At 46.7% G+C, this 21136-nt stretch overlaps 1 protein-coding gene across 1 annotated transcript in view; it reads left to right on the top strand.

The window, feature by feature from the left end:
- The window catches only part of LOC121926472 (WASH complex subunit 2C-like), a 293675-nt gene that overhangs the window by 241075 nt on the left and 31464 nt on the right, over positions 1–21136 (top strand). The window contains exon 8 of the mRNA XM_042459487.1: positions 16002–16055. Coding sequence (XP_042315421.1) covers positions 16002–16055 — 54 coding nt within the window. The remainder of the gene's footprint in view (positions 1–16001; positions 16056–21136) is intronic.

Below are 21136 nucleotides of genomic sequence, written 5' to 3'. Positions count from 1 at the left end.
GCTTCACTGTATTCCTTTAGTACTCTTAGTATTTCACTCATATTTTCAATCAGGTTTGCCAGATCATTAGATCATCTGCGAAGGCATGCAACTTGTACTCCATATTTTGGATTTTAATTCCTTTGATTTCCCAGCAGAGAAGGAGACGAGCATCCTATCAGTGGGTAGCTCCGCCTACAAGGCTCCTGTTAGGCAGGGAGAGAAGAAAACAAAGGCCAGGGCCTGGCCCTGCCTCTATGAGCGGAGCGACCCCTAGTGACCTCAGTCTTCTTCCTGCCTAGCTCCTGGTAGGACGTGCCTTTGGTTGCCTGCAACCAAAACCTTTTCTCTACACTTGGATACCATTCGGATTCAGCTCCCCAGACTTGCCTGGCTTGCTCCTTTTCTCCTTTTCTCCTCTTCTATTTTTCCTCACTTTAAAAAAAACCCCTCTCCCTTTTCTCTTCTACTCTCCTCCCCTCTTTCCTTCCTCCTCTCTGGATTCCATGGTGGGTGAGGAAGAGGCCAGGTCAGTGGGCGAGCTCACTTCCACTCAGCCTGGGCCAGCCCCGGCTTTGCCGGATGTGTACCCTGAGGCCCCAACAACATCAGTCAGCCAAGGAGTGGAAGCTGAGGGAGCTACCCTGCTGTCCGCTGCTGGGGCCAGGGGTTCCCAGCCAACCCAGTCGGGGTTGGAATAGGGAGAGCCTACACCACTGGCGCTCGAGACCGTTGTAGGGGAGGATGTAAGTAATTCCCCCCCCCACACCAGAGATGGTGCGCTGGTTCTGCTCCTTCTTGGCCCAGGAAGCTCTGGGCCTTGCCAGGACTTCCCAGGGGGAGGGTGATCCCAGCGGCCGTGACCTCTGGGCCCCAGCAGTACACTGATTTGGGGGGGGGGTCCCTTTGCCTCCCTGTTCCCCCCCCTTTCTGGGCTGGTTGGGCCCGTCCCTCACCAGGCCTTCCCCATGTCTGGGGGCTTGCCGCCCAGTCTCTTCAGCAACCGGGACAGTGCTTACCCCTTCCAGTGGGGGGGCCTCTTGGGCTGCAGAACCTAGCCATGGGTGGTTCTTCCCAGGGACACTCAATTGCCCTTCTCTGACCCGCAGAAGCAGGTCGCGCGATCACGTGGTCAATAATGGGGGCGGCCATCCTGGCTACATAGTCCGACATGGCCACTGCCATCTTGGTTCCAACCCAAAAGCAAGGTCACAGGGCCATGTGGTTCCTAGTGGGGGCCACCATTTTGAAACCACATACTTGGATGGCAGTAGCCATCTTGGAGGCCCCGGACAACAGCCTCCAGACTGCCCCTACCCGGGACAGCTGTTCTTCCTCCTACCCTCCACCAGTGCCCTCCCCATGGGACCTCTCGGGAGTCAGGTCAGTCTCAGAGAGGGGCGGGCTCTCGAGCCCAACTGGGGAGGGGCTTCCCTAAGGGGCCATAACTAACTTTTTGGGGACTCAGTCAGGCCCCCAGACCCAGACCCGAACCACTCCGGTCCTCTCTCAGACCTCCTCAAGGTCTAGAGAGGGAGAGGTTGAAGCCTCCCACTCAGGCTCAGACTCAGAACGCTCATATCACCCTCCTGCAAAGAGGGCTAGATATGTCAGAGACTAATAAGCACAAACATTCTCCATCAGTCCACTCCTTAGATGATGAGGGGTCCCCAGAGAATTTACACTCCGTGGCATTGGAGTCTGAAGAGGGCAAACTTTCCAGAGAGGAAGGGGAGGTAACTAAAGATACTCCCATGACTTCTTGCCTCTAGATTATGAAATAGAGGCATACAGCCAATTGGCAAATGTAAAACACTATAAGGAATACATGAAAGACCCTACAGAAGATATATTGAAATATATAAAAATCACTCTGGAAGAGGCATTAAATATGGGATATATAAAAACCAACGTTTATGAATATTTATTGGATTCCCCGGGTAGGATCCCTTTATTTTACTTATTACCTGAGATACATAAGGATAAGATTCCAGTTCCGGGTAGACCTATTGTGTCTGGCTGTGATTCTATTTTGGAACCATTGGCTATATATATTTCATCTTTCCTGAAACCTTTAATTCCTGATAAACCTTCTTATATAAAGGACACCAAGGAGTTTGTTAAATATATAGAACAACTTAAACCACCTGTAGAAGAATTCTTTTTGGTGACATTGGATGTCATATCACTTTACACCAACATTCCTCAAAATGAGGCCTTGGAGATTTTAGAAGCAGTTTTGCTGTCTAGACCTATGGGACTCCCCCTTATTCATTTTCTGTTACATCTCATATAAATAACTCTGACCAAAAATTACTTTAAATTCGGTAACCAATTCTACTGGCAAACCTCTGGGGTAGCAATGGGTTGTAAGTTTGCCCCTGAGTTGGCAAACTTATACATGAACCATTTTGAACGCTCCTATATATTAAGCAATGAACTATTCTCCCCCCATATAAATACGTGGAAGAGATTTTTAGATGATATTTTTTGCATATGGGTGGGATCTGAGACTTCGCTTAAGGAATTTTTGGGTTTTCTTAATAGTATCCATGAAAGCATCAAATTTGATATGATATACAGTTCCTGTACAGTGAATTTTCTGGATAAATAATAATAATAAAATTTTTATTTATACCCCGCCCTTCCGAACGATCAGGGCGGCTAACAAAATGCACCAAAGTGTATAAATGTAAATATTCATACAGCAGGGGGCTCATTTGAAACGAACTTATACAGAAAACAAATGGATATTAATTCTTTTTTAAGATATGACAGCTATCATCCAATGCCTCTTAAAAACAACCTTCCATATTTACAATTCTTACGTATCAGACGAAATTGCAAAACACTGGAAGGGTACGAAAGGGAATCGAATATTACATGCCTCCAGTTTTTGGAGAAAGGGTATCCCTTCAGTGTTATTAAAGAGGCACAGGACAAAGTTCGTAGGTTAGATCGAACGAAACTTCTGTTTGATTCCAGACCCAAGAGAGTACCTGATAGCGTGGTTATACCACTTACTTTCAATACACATTCACAGAGGGTGAAATAAAGCATTATGAAACATTGGCATCTGCTGGAAAATATACCAGGATATAAAAACAAACCGATGTTTGCCTATAAATGTACTCAAAACATCAAGAACATAATAGTATGGGCAGACTTTGGTTTTCCAGCTATACAAAAAGGTTTGAGGGCCAAGGGACATCACATCTGTATACATTGCTCAGTATGTATACACAGCAGCAACTTGAAATGTTTTGTGAATACTGCTGATGGCAAAAGTTATGAAATATAAAAAATTTTATATCTGCAAGTAAAAATGTCATATGCCCTTGTAAACTACTTTATGTGGGCATGACCAGCAGAGAGACAAGAACACAAATCATTGAACACAGAAGTTGTATCAAAAACCATAAAATAGAAGCTCCATTGGTAAAACATTTTTAGAGGAACATCATGCTTTTGATTCATTCAAATTTTGGTACATAGATGGGATTTCCAATATTAAAAACTTAAAACAATTACAAATATTGGGTCTTAGTGAGCAATACATGACCATTGTTGCTTTTGAATTGAGTAGATACACATTGAGTGAGTTGATGAGCAGATACAATATATTTTAAATGTTTATAGGCCGCTGAGGAAGACTGCGGTCGAAAGGCGTCTGGCCTTTAGTGTTTCATATCATTTTATGATTTAATTTTTGCATTTACATAACTCTTAGTGGGGTATTGTTACCATTTTAGAAATTTTACTGGCTTTCCTGCTCCAGGGGTCGATTAGTCTGGATATGAGTTTGGATATTTTTTGCTCATTTTTCAGTGGGGTACTTATACCCTTTTAGAAATTATACTGGCTTCTCTACTCCAGGGTTTATTTAAGCTCTTATTTCTTCACAGTAGTGTCTTTTGGTAATTGGAAGTGGGATATAATTTATTTAATTTATTTAGTTATATTTTACACATTCAGACTTTCTTTGGCAGAACTCTTTAGTTTTGTTTTTTGTTCTCGCCTCTTTAGCCAGAAGATTATCCTCCTCTTATAAAAAAGACCACCAAAACGTTAGGCATTAGCTTGCCCTCAAACAACATGCCTGTTCCTGATTCCGACCTTCCCAGGGTTGGCGAGGAGCTCTTTCCAATTACAGTTTCCTCTGTCCAAGAGATCCCATGTCCCTATAATATCATGCAGATTATTAGGGATGAATGGGATAGGTCAGCTGCGAGTAGGCCTGACCACAGTGTTACTCGCAAACATTATATCCTTCAACAAGGAGTTATGGATAGTCTCAAAGTACCCCTGGTGGACGCCCCAGTGTTGGCCTTGGTTTCGTCTGCTGTGTTGGCCAGAGATGGTGAGGATACCCTTAGAAACCCAGAGGACAAGAGGGCCGAGGGGGCCCTCAAAAAGACCCACGAGGCTATTTCCATAGCTATTAGGGTGGCTGCCACTGTCTCCATGGTGATGCGTATTTCCCTCCAGTGGTCTAGAGATTTACTTGAATTGCTGCCCAATGCAGGCAGACAATTAACAAGATTGCCAAAGCCTCCGCCTTCAGGGCAGATGGCACCCTTGATGCGGTCCAACAGTGCGTGAGGGCACAGGCAGCAGCTGTGACAGTCAGACGTCAATTCTGGATAAAAACTGGCATGTAGACTACAGGTACAAACAGAATTTGGCTTTCACCCCCTTTCTGGGCACAAAAGTGTATGGGGAATCCCTTGATCCTGTTTTGTTGGAGGGCAAGGATAAAAAGAAAGCCTTGTCCTTGGCCAAAAAGAAGGAGGATAAAAGGCAATTTAGGAATCACTCTTCCTTTCGATCTTCCCAGTCTTTCTTTCCCTCCAACTCTAACTCCAACTCCTTCTAAGCCAGGGAGTCTAGACCCAATAAGTTTCGCTGGGGAAGATTCCAAGTTCTCCAAGCAAAACCGATCCTCCTTCACCTCCAAAAACGGAGGAGGCTCCAAATCATCCCCCAAAAAACAACAATCATGATGGGGTCCCTCCAGTAGGGGGCCGACTCCAGGGATTTGTACTGGCTTGGGAGAGATCCACAACAGACAGGTGGGTTCTCAACACTGTCCGCCTGGGATACAAGATAGAGTTCCATCACACCCCTCGCGACCTGTTTACTCCTTCTCCCAAGTCCAGTGATCCTGAAAAACATTTCCACCTGCTGGAAGCCATCGATCATCTGCTCACCATCCAAGCCATTGAGCCCGTACCAGACGACCAAAAGGGACAGGGATGTTATTCTACCTTTTCCCTCGTGCCCAAGAAAAACGGGACCTGGAGGGCCATCCTAAACCCAAGGGCAGTCAACCGGTTTGTCCACAAAAATAAATTCACAATGGAGGCTCTCAGGACCATCCTGGACAGTCTTCAGCCCAAAGACTTTCTTTCTTCTCTGGATCTTCAAGATGCTTATTTGCATATTTTGATTCACCCATCATCCTGTGGTTTTCTCCGCTTCAAATATGGCAGACTTCATTTCCAATACAGACCGCTCCACTTTGCGCTCTCATCAGCTCCCAGGGTATTTACCAAAGTCATGGTGGCCCTGGTCGCTCATTGGAGATCTCATCACCTCCATGTACACCCCTAGTTGGACAACCTCCTGTTTCGGTCGCCCTCAAAACAACAATGATCCCCAGGTCGCTGGAGGACAATGGCTTCCTGATCAACCTGGAAAAGAGCTCTATCCATTTCAAACAGCAGATTCTTCACCTGGGGGCCCAGATAGACACCCAGGCAGGAACAATCTGCCTTCCTCAAGATCGGATCATGACCATCCGAAGGGCAGTCCAGACTCAGCTTGCAGTTACTTTCTCACCTGCAGGGCCTGATGATTGCCGTGATCAACTGCCTGCCTTGGGTGAGGTTCCACGCCAGGCCTCTCCAGTGGCTTCTTCTCCCTCATCAATGAGCCATTGCCCAGAAGAGACACCAAAAGATCCAGGTTCCCGACAAGGTACGCCAGTCCCTCCGGTGGTGGAGTCCCAAGTCAATCTCAAGGGGTCGCCCCATTTGGGTGACGGACAAGATCTAGATCACTACAGATGCCAGTCTTTGAGGCTGGGGAGCCTATTACGGCTCTTGCCTGGCCCAGGGGTGGTGGAGCCCCGAAGAACAGTCCCTCAGCATCAACTGGCTAGAGCTTCGAGCAATTCGTCTGGCTCTCTGGTCCTTCAAACAGCTGGTTCTCCACAAGGCTGTCATCGTATGGACAGATAACATTACTTGTTAGAAAAAATTGTTTTGGGTGATGTCTCTTGCCCATGGTTCAGAAGTGGCACCAACTGGATGTAGATGTAGTCTCTTCTGAAACTCAGGATCAAAGCAAACTCCAACACAGACTTCAGCTTGCTGGAACAATGCCTAGTGAAACAGCTGCTTAATTAATGAAACAAACTTCAGCAGGCTTCACTCTTAAGAGGGCTATTATTTGTCTTAGTTGCTATTTACACAAGCTAATAAGCTACAACTGTACAACACATCTTAGAGTCCATTCTCTCAGAAAAAAACCCAGAACATAAGATCAGTCTCAGAAGATCAACTTTCCCACGATGTAACTCCTTAGTTCAGCCTCTTTCCCACAAGTTGCCATGCAGCATAGGAACCAATCACAGTACAAACAGAAAACATGTCTTGTTTACATTTGTCTTGTCCGTTGTCCTTGAACAGTTTTGTCTGAGGCCTAGACTTTTTGGCCTTCAGTCTGTGACCAATTTAAACTTTAGCAGCCAATGTCACATCTGAACATTTTCAACACAAATATACAATAATATTACTGCCAAGGCCCATGTCAACCATCAGGGTGGGAGAAGGTTGTGGTCCCTAATGGAAGAGGCCTAGATTCTTCTGACCTGGACAGAAACCAATCTGCTGTCCTTAGAGGCTGAACATCTACAGGGACAGCTAAACACCAAGGCTGATTGGCTAAGACAGACCAACATAGACCACAGAGAATGGAGTCTTCACCCTGAAGTGTTCCAAACCATAATAGCGGCCTTCGGCCATCCGATCATAGACCTGTTTGCTGCCCTCATCAATGCCAAAACTCCCAGATTCTTCTCGAGGTTCCAGACACAAGGGGCAGAGGATTTTGACGCCCTAAACTGCCACTGGCCAGCGGGTCTCCTATATGCTTTTCCACTGGTTCCGGTGCTGACAAAAAAATCCATAGGACCAGATCAGAGGTCATCTTGGTGGCCCCAGCATGGCCCAGACGCCCCTGGTTCTCAGAGATCCTCAACATGTCAACCCAGTCTACCTGTCCCGCCGAGACCAGATCTGCTGTCTCAAGGCCAAGTTCATAATCCAGACCCGGCGTGGCTTCAGCTTCATGCCTGGAGATTGAGCAGGTCATGTTGACCAGTTATGGATACTCCTGGCTTCTAGATGACCATCGACCATCAAGATTTATGAATACACCTTCAAAGACTTCAGGAGATGGTGTAAGCGCAAAAAGGGAGACTTCATTCGGGTCACAGTCTCTACATTCCTCCAGTTCCTTCAAGAGGGATTTGACCAGGGTCTGCGACCTAACACAATAAAGAGACAGGTGGCTGCGATTACCTCTATCCTTCCTCATGATCAAGCTGCTCAGATATCCCAACATCCTCATATTCAAAGATTACTAAAAGGAGTCTCCAACAGGGCGCCTCCGACAAGACATCGGTTTCCATCATGGGACCTTCACAAGATCCTGAAGGCTTTGACGATACAACCCGTTGAATCTCTGAGAGAGGCGTCCCTCAAATTCCTCACCTTCAAAACACTAATCCTTACAGCTGTGACATCAGCCCGCCGCGTCTCCGAGATCGGGGCACTTTCAGTGAGGAAGGAGCTCTGCATCAGCAGACCAGACTCTATTCTGCTTTACTAGACCCGACCTTCATTCCCAAGGTGAACTCTGTTTTTCACTCGTCTCAAGACATCGTATTGCCCTCCTTCTGTCTTTGTGGGGCTGGGGCTTCGTGTGGCTCTGGCTTGAGACTGGCACACTCCCAGAGGAGAGAAAGCGTGCCAACAAAAGATTCAGAAAAGATCTGGCACACTCTAGATGTGCGCAGAGCCATCAAAATTTATCTCACGAGAACAGTGACCTTCAGGAAGTCAGAAGCTCTCTTCATCTCCTTCCAATCAAGATCCAAGGGCAAAAAGGTTTCGCTCTCCACACTCTCAAGATGGATCAGAGAGTGCATTATCTATCGCCTGCTACAGAGCTCTGGATTTAGTCCCCCCAGAGGGCATTACTGCCCATTCCACCAGAAGCGCAGCTACCTCGACAGCGCTGTCTACTAATGCACCTCTGGTGAGAATTGTACATTTGTCACATTTGTCAAACACTAAGCTTGACATTTTCCAGTCTGCTGAGGCAGCCTTTGGTCGTAGGGTTCTACAACAGGTGGTCCCTGACATGTCCTCTGTGCCAGCAGGCCCTCCCTAAAACTGGGGCAGTGCTTTTGTTAATCCCATTGATAGGATGTTCGGCTCCTTCTCTACTGGAAAATGGAACATTAGTACTTACCTGAGATATGTCCCTTTCCAGCAGAGAAGGTCCGAGCATCCTCCCCACCCTATCTGCCTGCTGACACTAGTGGACAAGATTAGGGTGTTTTGCTTCAGTTTTAAAATGCTTTATGAATACGTCAAGAACCTTCGGTCTCACTGATTGGTCAAGTCTAGACATCAAAAATGATAGAGAGGCCTAAACGGTTCTTGGGTGATCATTGACTGAGGTCACTAGGGGTTGCTCCGCTCATAGAGGTGGGGTCAGGCCCTGGCCTTTGTTTTCTTCTCTGCCTGCAGAGCTACCCATTGATAGGATGCTTGAACCTTCTCTGCTGGAAAGGGACGTATTTCAGGTAAGTACTAACATTCCATTTTTTTGTTTGCTCTTATAGCATTATTTAAGATTTCTAATGTTATTATAAATAGCAACGGTGATAGTGGACATCCCTGTCTCACTCCTTTTTGAACTTTGTAAGTTTTTTGGTGTTTTGCTATTCACAATCAAAGCTGCTTCTTGGCATTTGTAGATGTTGTCTATATATTTCTTATAATCTGAGCCAATATCCATTTCATCTAAGTTTTTTTTCCATAAAATTCCAATTTATTTTATCAAAGGCTTTTTCTGCATCTATAAAGAGTAGTGCTAATTTTTTATGTATATTTTTTTCATGCTGTTCGATTATATTAAGTTTTTGATATTATCTTTGATTAATCTAGTTGGTAAAAATCCCGCATGGTCATTGTGTATCCAGTTTATCAATCCTTTTTTAGTCATTCTGCCAGTATTCCAGTAAAAATTTTGCAGTCACAATTTATTAGATGATGATGATGATGATGATGATGATGATGATGATGATGATGATAATAATAATAATAATAATAATTTATTTCTAGCCCACCCAATCACGAAGAATCCGGGTGGGTTACAACAATAAAATACATCAAATTACAAAAGAATTAAAAAAATCAAACCCTAGACCTATCCCCACATTCCCAGTACTTAAACAGAATTAAACAGTAATAGTATAAAAACATTAAAAACATTAAAGACATTAAACAGAAAAAAATAGGCAGAAACATAGGCGGGAAAGAATAGACAGATGCTTTATGAATAAAGCATATCTGGGGGGGGGGGGGTAACCATAGTTTTGGAGCAGTAATAGAAAAGGCCCTCTGGGAAACTGATGTTAGCCTAGATTTTTTTGGCTCTAGTAGATTTCTTCCAGAGGACTTTAGTGTGCGGGATGGACAATAGGGAAGAAGGTATTTCCTCAAGTACTCTGGGCCCAAGCCACGTAGAGCTTTAAAGGTAATCACCAACACCTTGTACTTTGCTCGGAAACTAATAGGCAACCAGTGCAGGGACTTCTAGACCGGTCATTCCTAGAAGTTCCCATGATCAATCTGGCTGCCATATTTTGTACCAACTGAAGTTTCCAAATTTGGCACAAGGGTAGCCCCAAGTAGAGCACATTACAGAAGTCCAATCGAAAGGTTACCAGTGCATGTACTGCTGTTTCCAGGTCCCTTGGCTCCAAGAAGGGGCGCAGTTGCCGTATCAGACGAAGCTGATAGCAGGCGCTCTTGACTGTTGCATTCACCTGAGCTGTCAGTTGGAGCGACGAGTCAACTGATACCCCCAAATTGCAAACAGAATCCTTCAGGGGAAGTGTGACCCCATCCAGAACTGGCTGACACAACTCCATTCTTGGATTTGGGGTTCCTATAGCACAGTGATGGCAAACCTTTTCAGGTTCGTGTGCCGGGGGCGGGGCTTCTACCCCCAGGATAGGGGATGGGTGCCAAGGGCGGGGCTATGACCTCCAGGGGTGGGGCTACCACCCCCAGGGGCGGAACTTCTGTCCCCCTTTTCAGAGGGAGGGAGCATCTGGCTCCTCCCTCAGGCATTGGGGCCCCCAGAGGCCGGCAAACAATCCTCGGAGGACGGGGCCCAGGGGCAGGCGCCGTTGGGCTCCGTCCTCCTGGGGTTTGCCGGCCTCTGAGGGTCCCTTTGGGGCTGTCAAAGGCTGGCAAACAATCCTCGGAGGACTGCGCCCAGCGGCAGGAGCCGTTGGGCTCTGTCCTCCGGGGTTTGCCGGCCTCTGAGGGTCCCAGGGAGACACCTCAGGACCAGCAAAGGCCCGGGAGGGAGTCCAGGACCTGGCACTCCTCCGTCCTGGGCTGCCCCACGGGCCTTCCCTTCTCGAAGATCTCTCTAAGGAAAGAGCTCTGAGAAGGGAAGGGCCAAGAAGCAGCCCAGGAGGTGGCACTCCTCCGTCCTGGGCTGCTCCACGGGCCTTCCCTTCTCGGAGCGCTCTCTAAGGAGGGAGCTCTGAGAAGGGAAGGGCCAAGAAGCAGCCCAGGACTGGCTCCTGGCGCCATTTTCTTGCTTCCTGCTGTCTCCAAGAGACAGCGGGAGGCCCAAAAATGGCAGGGAGGAGGAGGAACGGGCACACGTGTGCCTGTTTCTCCTTCCCCAAGGCCCCGTGCCTGGCGAAATGGCCCGGAGTGCCACTTCCGGCATGCGTGCCATAGGTTCGCCATCACGGCTATAGCAAGTACCTCCATCTTACCTGGATTCAGCTTGAGTCGGTTTTCCCTCATTCAGTCCATTACCGCCCCAAGACAGGCATTCAGAGGAGAGATGCCATCCTTAGTCACTGCTTCAGTCCGAGGCATAGAGAAATATATTTGGGTGTCATCAGCGTACTGATAACACCCCACCTCATGTCTCTGGATGATCTCACCAAGAGGCTTCATGTAAATGTTAAACAGCATTGGGGACAGAATCGCGCCTTGAGGGATGCCCAATTTGAGCTCCCTCTTGGCCGAACAACTGTTCTCAAGTGACACCATCTGGAACCTGACCAAGAGGTAGGACTGGAACCACTGCAATGCAGTGCCTCCAATACCCAACTCTCTCAGGCGTTCCAGAAGGATACCGTGGTCAGTGGTATCGAAGGCCGCTGAGAGGTCCAAGAGCACCAGCAGGGTTCCATCAGACTTCGAGGGCGGACCATTCTAATCGGTCCTCCACCTCTGGAGAGAGGGATAGTGGCCTTCAGTCCAAACTTAGCCAGGAAATGATCCGTCCATGACAGAGCAGAGATACTAATTATCTCCGCTCACGGATATGCCTGTTCCGTGCAGAAGACCACATCGAGGGCGTGACCTGCGCAATGTGTAGGCTCGGAGAAGCCCTAGAGGGTATTATGGTTGGCAGTACTGGCGATTCTGTCGAAACTCTGGTTAATATGTGAAATAACAACTTTACCAGAGCGATTGGCTGCCCGTTGGTTTCTGGGTGCATTACAAGGTGTTTGTTATGACCTTTAAAGCCCTAAATGGCTTGGGTCCAACCTATCTTCAGGAACGCCTCCTTCTGTACAATCCACACCACACACTCACATCCTCTGGGAGGAATCTACTGCAGCCTATAAAAACTCGGCTGGCTGCAACCACCCAGAGGACCTTTTCTTCAACCACTCCCAGATTATGCTGGAGGAGATCCATCATATTACCATTTCAGATAGCTTTAAAAGGGCTGTCAAGATGGATCTCTTCTGACAGGCCTTTCCTGAATAGCTTATCAGGTCACCAACCAACTGAATTGTCCTTTGAATATGCTGTAGCCATATTCGCTTGCTTTTGTTTATTTTTAATGTATGTTTTTAATAGTTAATTGTTTAATTTGACATTTTAAGGGAGGGTGGGAACTGTTGGGACATAGGGTTTGTATGTACTTTGAATCTGTAAACCGCCTTGATTGTCATGGACAGAGAGGCGGGCTATAAATAAATTTTATTTTATTTTTATTACTATCAGGCATTTCTAAGATTCCCACATAGCATTCTTTTTCTTTTGACAGATCAAATGTTTATACTGTTTTTTAATGCCATTAGCTCTGAGTTTGAGCTAGAATCAGCATTCCCTTTATTAATTTAAAATAACAATTTAGAGATTTCCAGGCTTCACAGCATTCTTGATATGTTCTTGGTTCTTGCCTAGTTGAAATAATTTTAAACATTTTTAACTAATGTTCAAAGAAGTTAGTAACTATCAGAGAGAGCTCATTAACTGTTTCACATACTTGACAAAGGGGCTGTCTGCACAGACAAAATGAAGCGGTTTCACCCCATTTTAAGCCTTACCTATTTATACAAAGCATGTGACCCAAGGGGGGGAAATGGGAATGCAAAATAACCCCAGGTTTCCTCCAGGCCAAGCCTGACAGTGTGAATTCTTGCAGTGGCATACAAACATATGCATTACGAGATGCGCGCGCGCGTGTGTGTGTGTAGGAAGGCCCATGCAGCTAGCGGAGGTGGTCCAGAGGATGCGCCATGGGGCAGGCAAGACACTGATGCTTTTGTGGCAAGATATTCCCATACTGGCAGAAGCACTTTCACTTTTGGCCTCCCACTCAGCTACCTGTACCATAGCTTGCCCTAGGTTTGTTTGTTTTTTGTCTACTGCTCACCGGTTGGGTGCACAGGCACCCAGCTACACTGTTGGCACCGCTCACTCATGCACATAATGATAGCTGCATCATCCATTAGCCTTGAAAGAAGCGGGAGAGGGATATCCTGGAGTACTGTGGATTTGGTTGAACTCATGGCCCTATGGGGACAGGACACCCCACAGGTGAAACTCTGGAAATCCTACTAGAATATTGAGCTGTTTGAGAGGATCGCAGAAGAAATGAGGACCAAAGGATACAAATGTACAACTGATGAATGCAGGACAAAAAGCAAATCCTTCCAAAAATGTTACAGCAACATGTGCAGCACCCAAGGCATGCTCACCATGCTCTTTTTCAAGGAGCTTAACAACTTCTTTCATGGAGGGGATGCCATACACCGCAAGTGAGTGGCCCACAGTGCCAACATTCGCTGGATTCTGGTTAGGCAGGTGCCTGGAGCCCAATGTGGGAATGGCCCCACCCAGGCAGAAGGCTTCCAAACACTCTTCAGCACCACCCCAGGTACCATGTGCCAAGGGGCCCTTGCTGGAGGAAATGAGGTGCCAAATCCTTACAGTCATGCAGCAGGTCTCCCTGGCATGGCTGACCAGGTCCCTCACTGCACAATAGACCAGATTAGATGTGTATCAGCCAAACAACTGAGACCCATCCTCTGGAATGACATCTCCGTTGGGGAAGGGGACCCCCATCTCTGCAGTCATTTGTCTGTGTAATCAGTTACCTCGGCACAGCCCAATATGAACAGCCAGGAGTGACATGGCAGGGAAGCCAGGAGTTGCCGTGCAGGGAACACCCTCACAAAAATGACAACTAATGTATGTCTCAAGTGTGCATTGATGCTGTGACTACCATACAGTGTTCACACTTGGCATGCAGTAGGGCTTGACATAGAATGCTACTAATTGCATGCCACTATCCTGTCTAGGTATGCACAGGGGCTAACAGGAGCAATGTTTGGAGATGTGCTTGGCAGTGTCCATTGCATTAGCATTGGCTGAAAGAGCTCTGTCACTCTAATCAAACCCTGCTCCCCTGTGTCTGGGGGGATGTGTCCGGTGGTTAACCAAAGTCCTATGTTATGCCTTCAGATCCTGCAGTACTGAACTGTGTTGATACTCTGCTCTCAGCAGTCTGCCTGGCCAAAATCCAAAGTAGGACAAAGTGACAGTTGGTGACACTGATGGCCACATAAGTGGTTGATTGCCTCATGGAATATAAATCAGCAAAACAAAGAAGGAGGGAGGTGCATCAACCTAGATTAGTAGACAAGCATGTCCTCCAGCAGCAGGAATGCCTTGCTGACACCATGAAAGCCCAGACTGCTGCCATTCTCATGGCACAGATTGCCTGGCCCAGGGCGGTGGTTAGGGGAATGCAGGGCGTGGGCCCAAGGATCACACCTGCACTTCAGGAAGAGGGACAATCATGGAGATGGAAACCCAGGAACCCCTGATGAAGGCACTGGTAAGCCGCCTTAGCAGCCTGTGAGTGCCTGATTCCCCTCCCCCCCCCCCGTGAGAGGGCGATCATCCTGATGGCAGAGGCAGTCCAGAGGAGGCTTGTGTCCCAATCCAGAGACATGGGATTGAATAAGTGATGGAATCACCATGGAAGACATCCTCCTACCCCCAGCAAGGACTTGGCCATCCCTAATCCCCTTGCCCCCCGCCCCGCCCCGATACCTACAGAACCTTGTCTTTCATTACCCTCCCTAATGTGCCAGATTGACCCAGTGCACCCACCATGAAGCAGAATGGTGACAAGCATGTCATTTTTTAACCAATAAAAAGGATTTAGAAAATCCATGTATATTCTTGGGATTCAAACCAGGGACCCTGAGAAGAAGGGAAGACGTGGATATGTATGGTGGGGTTCATGGTTGGACAGCTGGATGTTGCTCCAGGGGGGCTTGAATGCTTCCTTGTAACTTTCAGCTGACCCTCCATGAAGGCACCCCTCTGCTTAAGTTGGCAAAATGCAAGGTATAATCAAGTGAGGGAGAGGGTAGTCAACTGCCATGGACCTAAACACTGGAAACTCTGGGCAGGTCATGCCACAAGCAGCAGCCTCCCCCACAGCAACATACACTGAGGAAAGTCCCTGTTTCCCACATGTAGCCCTTCTGTTGACTTCATAAAGACAATACCCCTGCCTTGTTTGTCTGCCAGCCTCATCTCAAGTAATGGCCTGCCCTTGTGAGGCAATGAGGCTGGCAAGCAGGGAGGAGACTATCCCACCCATTACTCTTACCTGTGCCATGGCTGACATTGCCACCAAGCTCACCACCTGTTGATGGGGACATGGGAAGATAATGTTACCTGGAGGGGAGGAATCCATGAGACCATCCTGGCAGCAGCACCATAATCCATGTCCCTCTTCTTGGGGGACCTACCTTCTAGGTGGCAGTAATCACCTCTTCCTGCCCCTCAATGCCAGGGGCCACCCCCTAGGAGCCAGAAGATGGAGAGCTGAATGGCTCCTCTTTGCTCTGATTTACCTATCGCCAGTGCCTGTACACCCTGCAATGGAAGACAGTAAGAAAACTGTTGGGCACAGCATGTGGCAGCAGAAGGCAGCCAGGGCTGGGGACAGGGACATGGCCCTCCTGGATATTGGCCAGCATGGTATTGGCTGAACACTCACCTGGCAGTCAATGGTCATGGGTGAAAAGGGTGTGGAGACTGCATATGGCTTATGGACCATACTATCCCCATCCCTACCCTAAGGAAAATGGCAAAGAGCAGTTTCCTATAAGTTACAGAATTTGAGGAAGCCAGATGTGATGTTTTTATTTATGACAGGACAGCTACAGATGAAATACTTTGTCAAAGAAATGTCTGTAGGGTGATAAGCATTATCTGGAATACAGAAAGCCTTTTTGCGTGCCTTTTTTTTTTTTTGGTGATCAAATGTGGCTTACTTTTTGTTGTTGTAAATTGAATGCTTTCATAACTAGTACAATGATGAAGAGGAAAGATTGATTGTGTATTATATGTTTCTATTTAAACCATTAGCATATGCAAAAAATAAGAAAAAAGCGTCTGACAAGGAAGACGTTCCATTGGATGGTATGTTGTGCTTGTTCTTCACATTATGTTTTTTACATTATGATCTAAAAGTTTTCTTTGAGATGATGGAGCAGGGAGTGATGGTGGGACATTACTGAATCTTTTAATATTTATATTGTTAAAGATATAACATTTCTATATACAGTAGACTCTTGGTTGTATGCTGAGGTTTGCTTACAGACATCCCCCCCCTCCCCCCCGGTGGATACCAAATTTTGTGGATGCTCAAGTCTCACAATATACAGTTATACAATGGCATAGTAAAATTAAAATGAAAGAAAGTAAAATGAAAAAAAAACCAAAATTAGCATGTGCTTTATTAACTATAGCAAGGCCTATGATTGCATAGATCACAAAAAGCTATAGAATACTCTTAAAGAAATGGGAGTGCTACTACATTGGATAGTCTTGATGAGGAATCTGTACTTAGGACAAGAGGTTACTGTAAGAACAGAATATGGAGAAACAGAATGGTTCCCAACTGGCAAAGGGGTCAGGCGAGGCTGCATTTTATTACACTGTTTGTTCAACTTGTATGTAGAAAGCATCATACGAAGAGCAGATTTAAACTCAGAAGAAGGAGAAGTGAAGATGGGAGGAAAAAATGTCAACAATTAAGATATGCAGATCTTACCATACTACTAGAAGAAAACATCACAGACATGGAACAATTATTAACAGAGGTCAAAGAAGAAAGTGCAAAGGCAACTGAGATGGAGTGGGAAGATACAGCTGCTCAGGTTCTGCTGGCTCAGATTTGTCTTATAGAGTCTTTAAAAAAAAGATGGGCAACAGTGCTTGTGTCAGTTCAGTTTGCTATATCTGGCTACAGGAATACAGCACTTTGCTCTCAATCTTCTCAGCCTTTCCACATCAGATCAATCTTCCCAGATTTTCTCTGGTGCTAGGTACTGGAATGGATCCATTCACTCCAGTCATATTCATCATCGATTTCATCTCTGGCTCCTCGTGCAGATCTTTCTTTTTAATTAGCTCTATTGTCTTCTCTATTTCTGTTCCCTTCACTTCTGATTCTTCTACCATATATTCTTTCTCAATTATCCAGCCTGGACATACTTCATTTATATAGTCCTCACACTTAACTTCTGTTCTAAGAAAAAAAAATCTCAGTTCATTCTATGTATCAGCTAACATGGCCATTTTGTTAACCAGTTAGTTTACTATAGCATACTATAGTTGTGTCTTTCTTTCCTTTTCTTAGCGCATATACTTGACTATAACTTGAGAAATTTATGCCCCAAAATTAACCCTAAAATCCGACTTATATATGTGTCAATACAGTAATACAACTTAGAAAGGTCCTGAAGAAAGCACCACCCCATGTGCCTGAAAGAGCTGCCCAGGTGGAATTGTGTGTGTCTCTGTGTGTGAAAGGGGTGATTCCATTCCCAATCTGATGTTAAATGCTTCTGTCCCCACTACCCCCCCACCACTTAAATGCACTTCTTCCCAATCCAATATTAAAAGTTTCGTTCCCCACCAAACCCCTTATTTAAATCCACTTCTTTCCAAACAAAAAACAGCTTCATTTATATACCACTTCAAACTGAACTGTCTAAGCGGTTTGCAACTGTAAGCTGATTGCCCTCAACATGCTGGGTACTCATTTTAGCGGCCTCGGAAGGATGCAAGCCTGAGTCAAACGAGCCCTTTCGCTGGTATTGAACTTGCAGCCTTATGGTTTTTTGAGTGACTGGCTTCAGTATAGGCATTTAACCGCTGCGCCACCAGGGCTTCCCAATCTGATGTTAAATAGCAATATAGCAATAGCAAGTACATTTCTATACCACTTATCAATGAACTAACACTCCCTAAACAGTTTACAATGTGTTAAAGGCTCTCTCTCCCCACCAAACCCCTCATATAAACTCACTTTTTTCCATTCCCAACCCGATGTTAAAGACATCTTTTCCAGCATCAGAGAAGTGGTGTTAGGTGGTCAAGAGAGGTCCGGAGAAAGAGTAGGAGGGAAGGAAGTGGTCTTTTCCCCTTAACATACTTGGTTATAGCCCCCTAAGTCATAGCAAAATCCACGATTTTGACCCTAAAACCTTCGCTTGACTAATACAGAAGGTTGACTTGTATATGAGTATATACAGTATCAACTGAAAAAACAAAAACAAAAAACCTCTTCCATATTGCATTACTCTTTTTAACCAGAAGCTGTCAAGTGGTGAAATTCATAAGTGGGATATGAGTATATACAGTATCAATTTAAAAAAAACCCTCTTCCATATTGCATTACTCTTTTTAACCAGAAGCTTTCAAGTGGTAAGATTCATAAGTGGGAGTGATCACATTCTGCTGAAGATGGATATAGTAGAAAGAAGAAGCCAAGCACAATCAGACACACATTCTTTATTAAAGCTGATTTCCTAAAGATTGGGAAGGATTAGAAGGGGAATCACCCATGGGGGTGATCCCATGGCCAGGAATAGTAAAAGCGAAGGCAGTTCAGGATGGATGGGAGTATCTCAAAAGGCACAATTTTAAACAATTACATTGAGGAGGGAAAATGGGAAGAGTCTCAAAAACCAGGATGGATGACTAAAGAACTTTCAACTGAGCCAAGTTTTAAATAGGACATGTATAAGAAATGGGGAAAGGGCGAAATAACCAAAGAGGCATTCAGGCAAACAGCTAGCCTGTGTAGGGGTAAAGTCAGAAATGCTAATGTGCAGGATGAGCTCAGGCAGGGCTGCACAAGATGCGGCCCAGGGGCCAGATGCAGCCCACCAAAAGATTTCTGGAGGCCCGGGGCCCCATTGTCAGGAGGATGAGGATGTCCTGGCTCCCAGAGTCCTTGCCCGATCGCATGGGGCTTTGGAGGATGGGAGCAATGGGCCCTTCCCCCAGAGTTTGCCTCTGTTTCCCAGGGGAGCTTTTGCTGGGGGCAGGCTTACAGCTCCTCTCACCCCGTTGGCCAGGCAGGCCCAGAGAAAGGAGCTTTTTTCAGGTAAGCAGAGGAGACAACCGGGAGGGGGGGGAGAGAGAGAGAGAGCTAGAGATCATGAGAGAGCCTTGGGCCCTTCTTCTGGTGAGTGAGGGGGAGGACGGGAGAAAGAGAGGAGGATGCCCGACCGCTGCGTTGTCCTCCTCCTCCTCTGCCAAGTTGTTCACTTTTGAGTGGCCTAGGGGTTTTGCCTTTGAGAGGCAAGGCTGCCCACCTAGCAAAACCTCCAGGTCACTCAAAAGCGAACAACTCGGAAGAGGAGGAGGACAACAACATGGTGGTCAGGCGTCCTCCTCTCTTTTTTCCCTTCTCCCCCTCCTCCTCACAAGGGTGCCCGCCCAGCAATGGGGGAAAGAGACAAAAGAGAATGGGGGAAAATGTCATGGCCAGCCAACAGCCGGACTCAGAGGATGATGAGAAGGAGGATGTAGCTCCTCTAGTGCAAGGGGAAATTGAGGCTACACCAGGTGCTAATCCTGCTCTGCCAGATCCCAGCTGCAACCTCCCAGCCCCAGAGGAGGAGGCTCAGCCTGGTCCTAGTGCTGGAGGGATTCCTCCTGAGGCTCAGCAGCCTAGTGGTGACTCTGGGGAAGAGCTAAGCCTGGAGGTGCCTTCCTTTAAGCAACGCAGGGCTGAGAGTGCTTGCGTGCGTTGGTCCAGGAGGATTGCTGAGAGACAATTGGCAAACAAGCCTCAGCTGGCACTGAGAAGAGAGTCTCCTACTTAAACACCTGTGAGACACTGACTCGGTGCCAGAGTTTATTGCAGTATCTTTCTGTCAGCACTGGCTCCTTGCTCCCTGGAACCCTTGTTTGCCTTGAACCCTTGACTTCGGAACGGACTGGACTTTTGTTACCTTCTGGCTGCCCTGACCTTGGACCGAACTGACTTCTGTGGACTCTGGAATCCTGACCTTGGCTTTGTTACTGGTGTGCTTTTTGTGCACTAACCGAAAGGTCTGTAGCCTGCCTTTTAGCTCCTTTTTTGTTAAACAATCCTTATCAGCGTTTGTTTGAACTTGTGCTGGCCGTAGTCCAGGACAGAAAGGGACAAGGACGCCTGCCCACCGCGTTGTCTTCTTCCTCCTCTGCCGAGTCGTTGAAACGGCAAGGCTGCTCGCCTGGCAAAACCCCCAGGATGTCAAAGGTGAACGACTCCGCAGAAGAGGAGGAGAATAATGACGTGGGAGGGCGTTCTTGTCTCTTTTTCCCATCCTCCTCCTCCTTGTCTTCTAGATGGAAGGAAGGAAAGAAAGGAGGAAGGAAAGAAGGGAGGAAGGAAAAAATATCAAGGAAGTGAAGAAGTGCAGAAGGAAAGAAGGGAGGGAGGGTAGGAGGAAGAAAAAAAGGAGGGAGGGTGGGGGGAGGGAGCGATGAAGGAAGCAGGGAAAGGAAGAAAGGAGGAAGGAAAGAAAGAAGCAAGGAAATGATGGAAGGAAGGAAAGGAAGAAGTAAGGATGGAAAGGAGGGAGAGAGGAAGAGAGAAAAGGAAGCAGGGAAAGAAAGAATGAATGAATAAAGGAAGGAAAGGAGGGAGGGGGGGGAGGGAGGGAGGGAGCCGGGAAAGAAAGAAAGGAGGGAGGGAGGGAGGGGATGCCTTGCCCACTGGTAGGCCATTACCTCCTTTTTCCCGGATAAGTCCCCCATCTTAGCCTTCATGTCCAGGAGGAGGGATTCCACTGTGAGGCTCTGGAAATACTCTGACCAGAAATCCACAACAAACTTCAGATGATACAGAAAATTTATTAACAGAACTGGAACAAAGTATTCTCGCCATGTCTTTGCCAAAACTGAGAGTTTCAAATGGAATCAGAACCTTAAAATTCCCTCCAACCCCTCCCCTTGAGTTGGTTCCCCTCTTTGCTGCCTTTGAAGTAGAATCCCTTTCTTTGATCTGTAGGAAGTAAGGAGGGGGGGGGTTGGACCATTTGGTTCCTGGCTCTTCTATCCGGCAGAGATCTAAAGCTGTATACCGGGTTGGTTTCCAATTCGCAATAACCCCTCATAAATTGTCTACTGCCATGCCCTACATGACCATCCGGCTTGTTCCTCATGGCAGCATTCCCCCACTTTTCCCAACGTTGCTATATGTCTATCTATATCTATCT

The sequence above is a fragment of the Sceloporus undulatus genome, chromosome 3, assembly GCF_019175285.1.
Source record: "Sceloporus undulatus isolate JIND9_A2432 ecotype Alabama chromosome 3, SceUnd_v1.1, whole genome shotgun sequence".
Taxonomy (NCBI): Eukaryota; Metazoa; Chordata; class Lepidosauria; order Squamata; family Phrynosomatidae; genus Sceloporus; species Sceloporus undulatus.
Note: the sequence above shows the minus strand (reverse complement) of the source record. Positions and strands in the feature narration are given on the sequence as shown.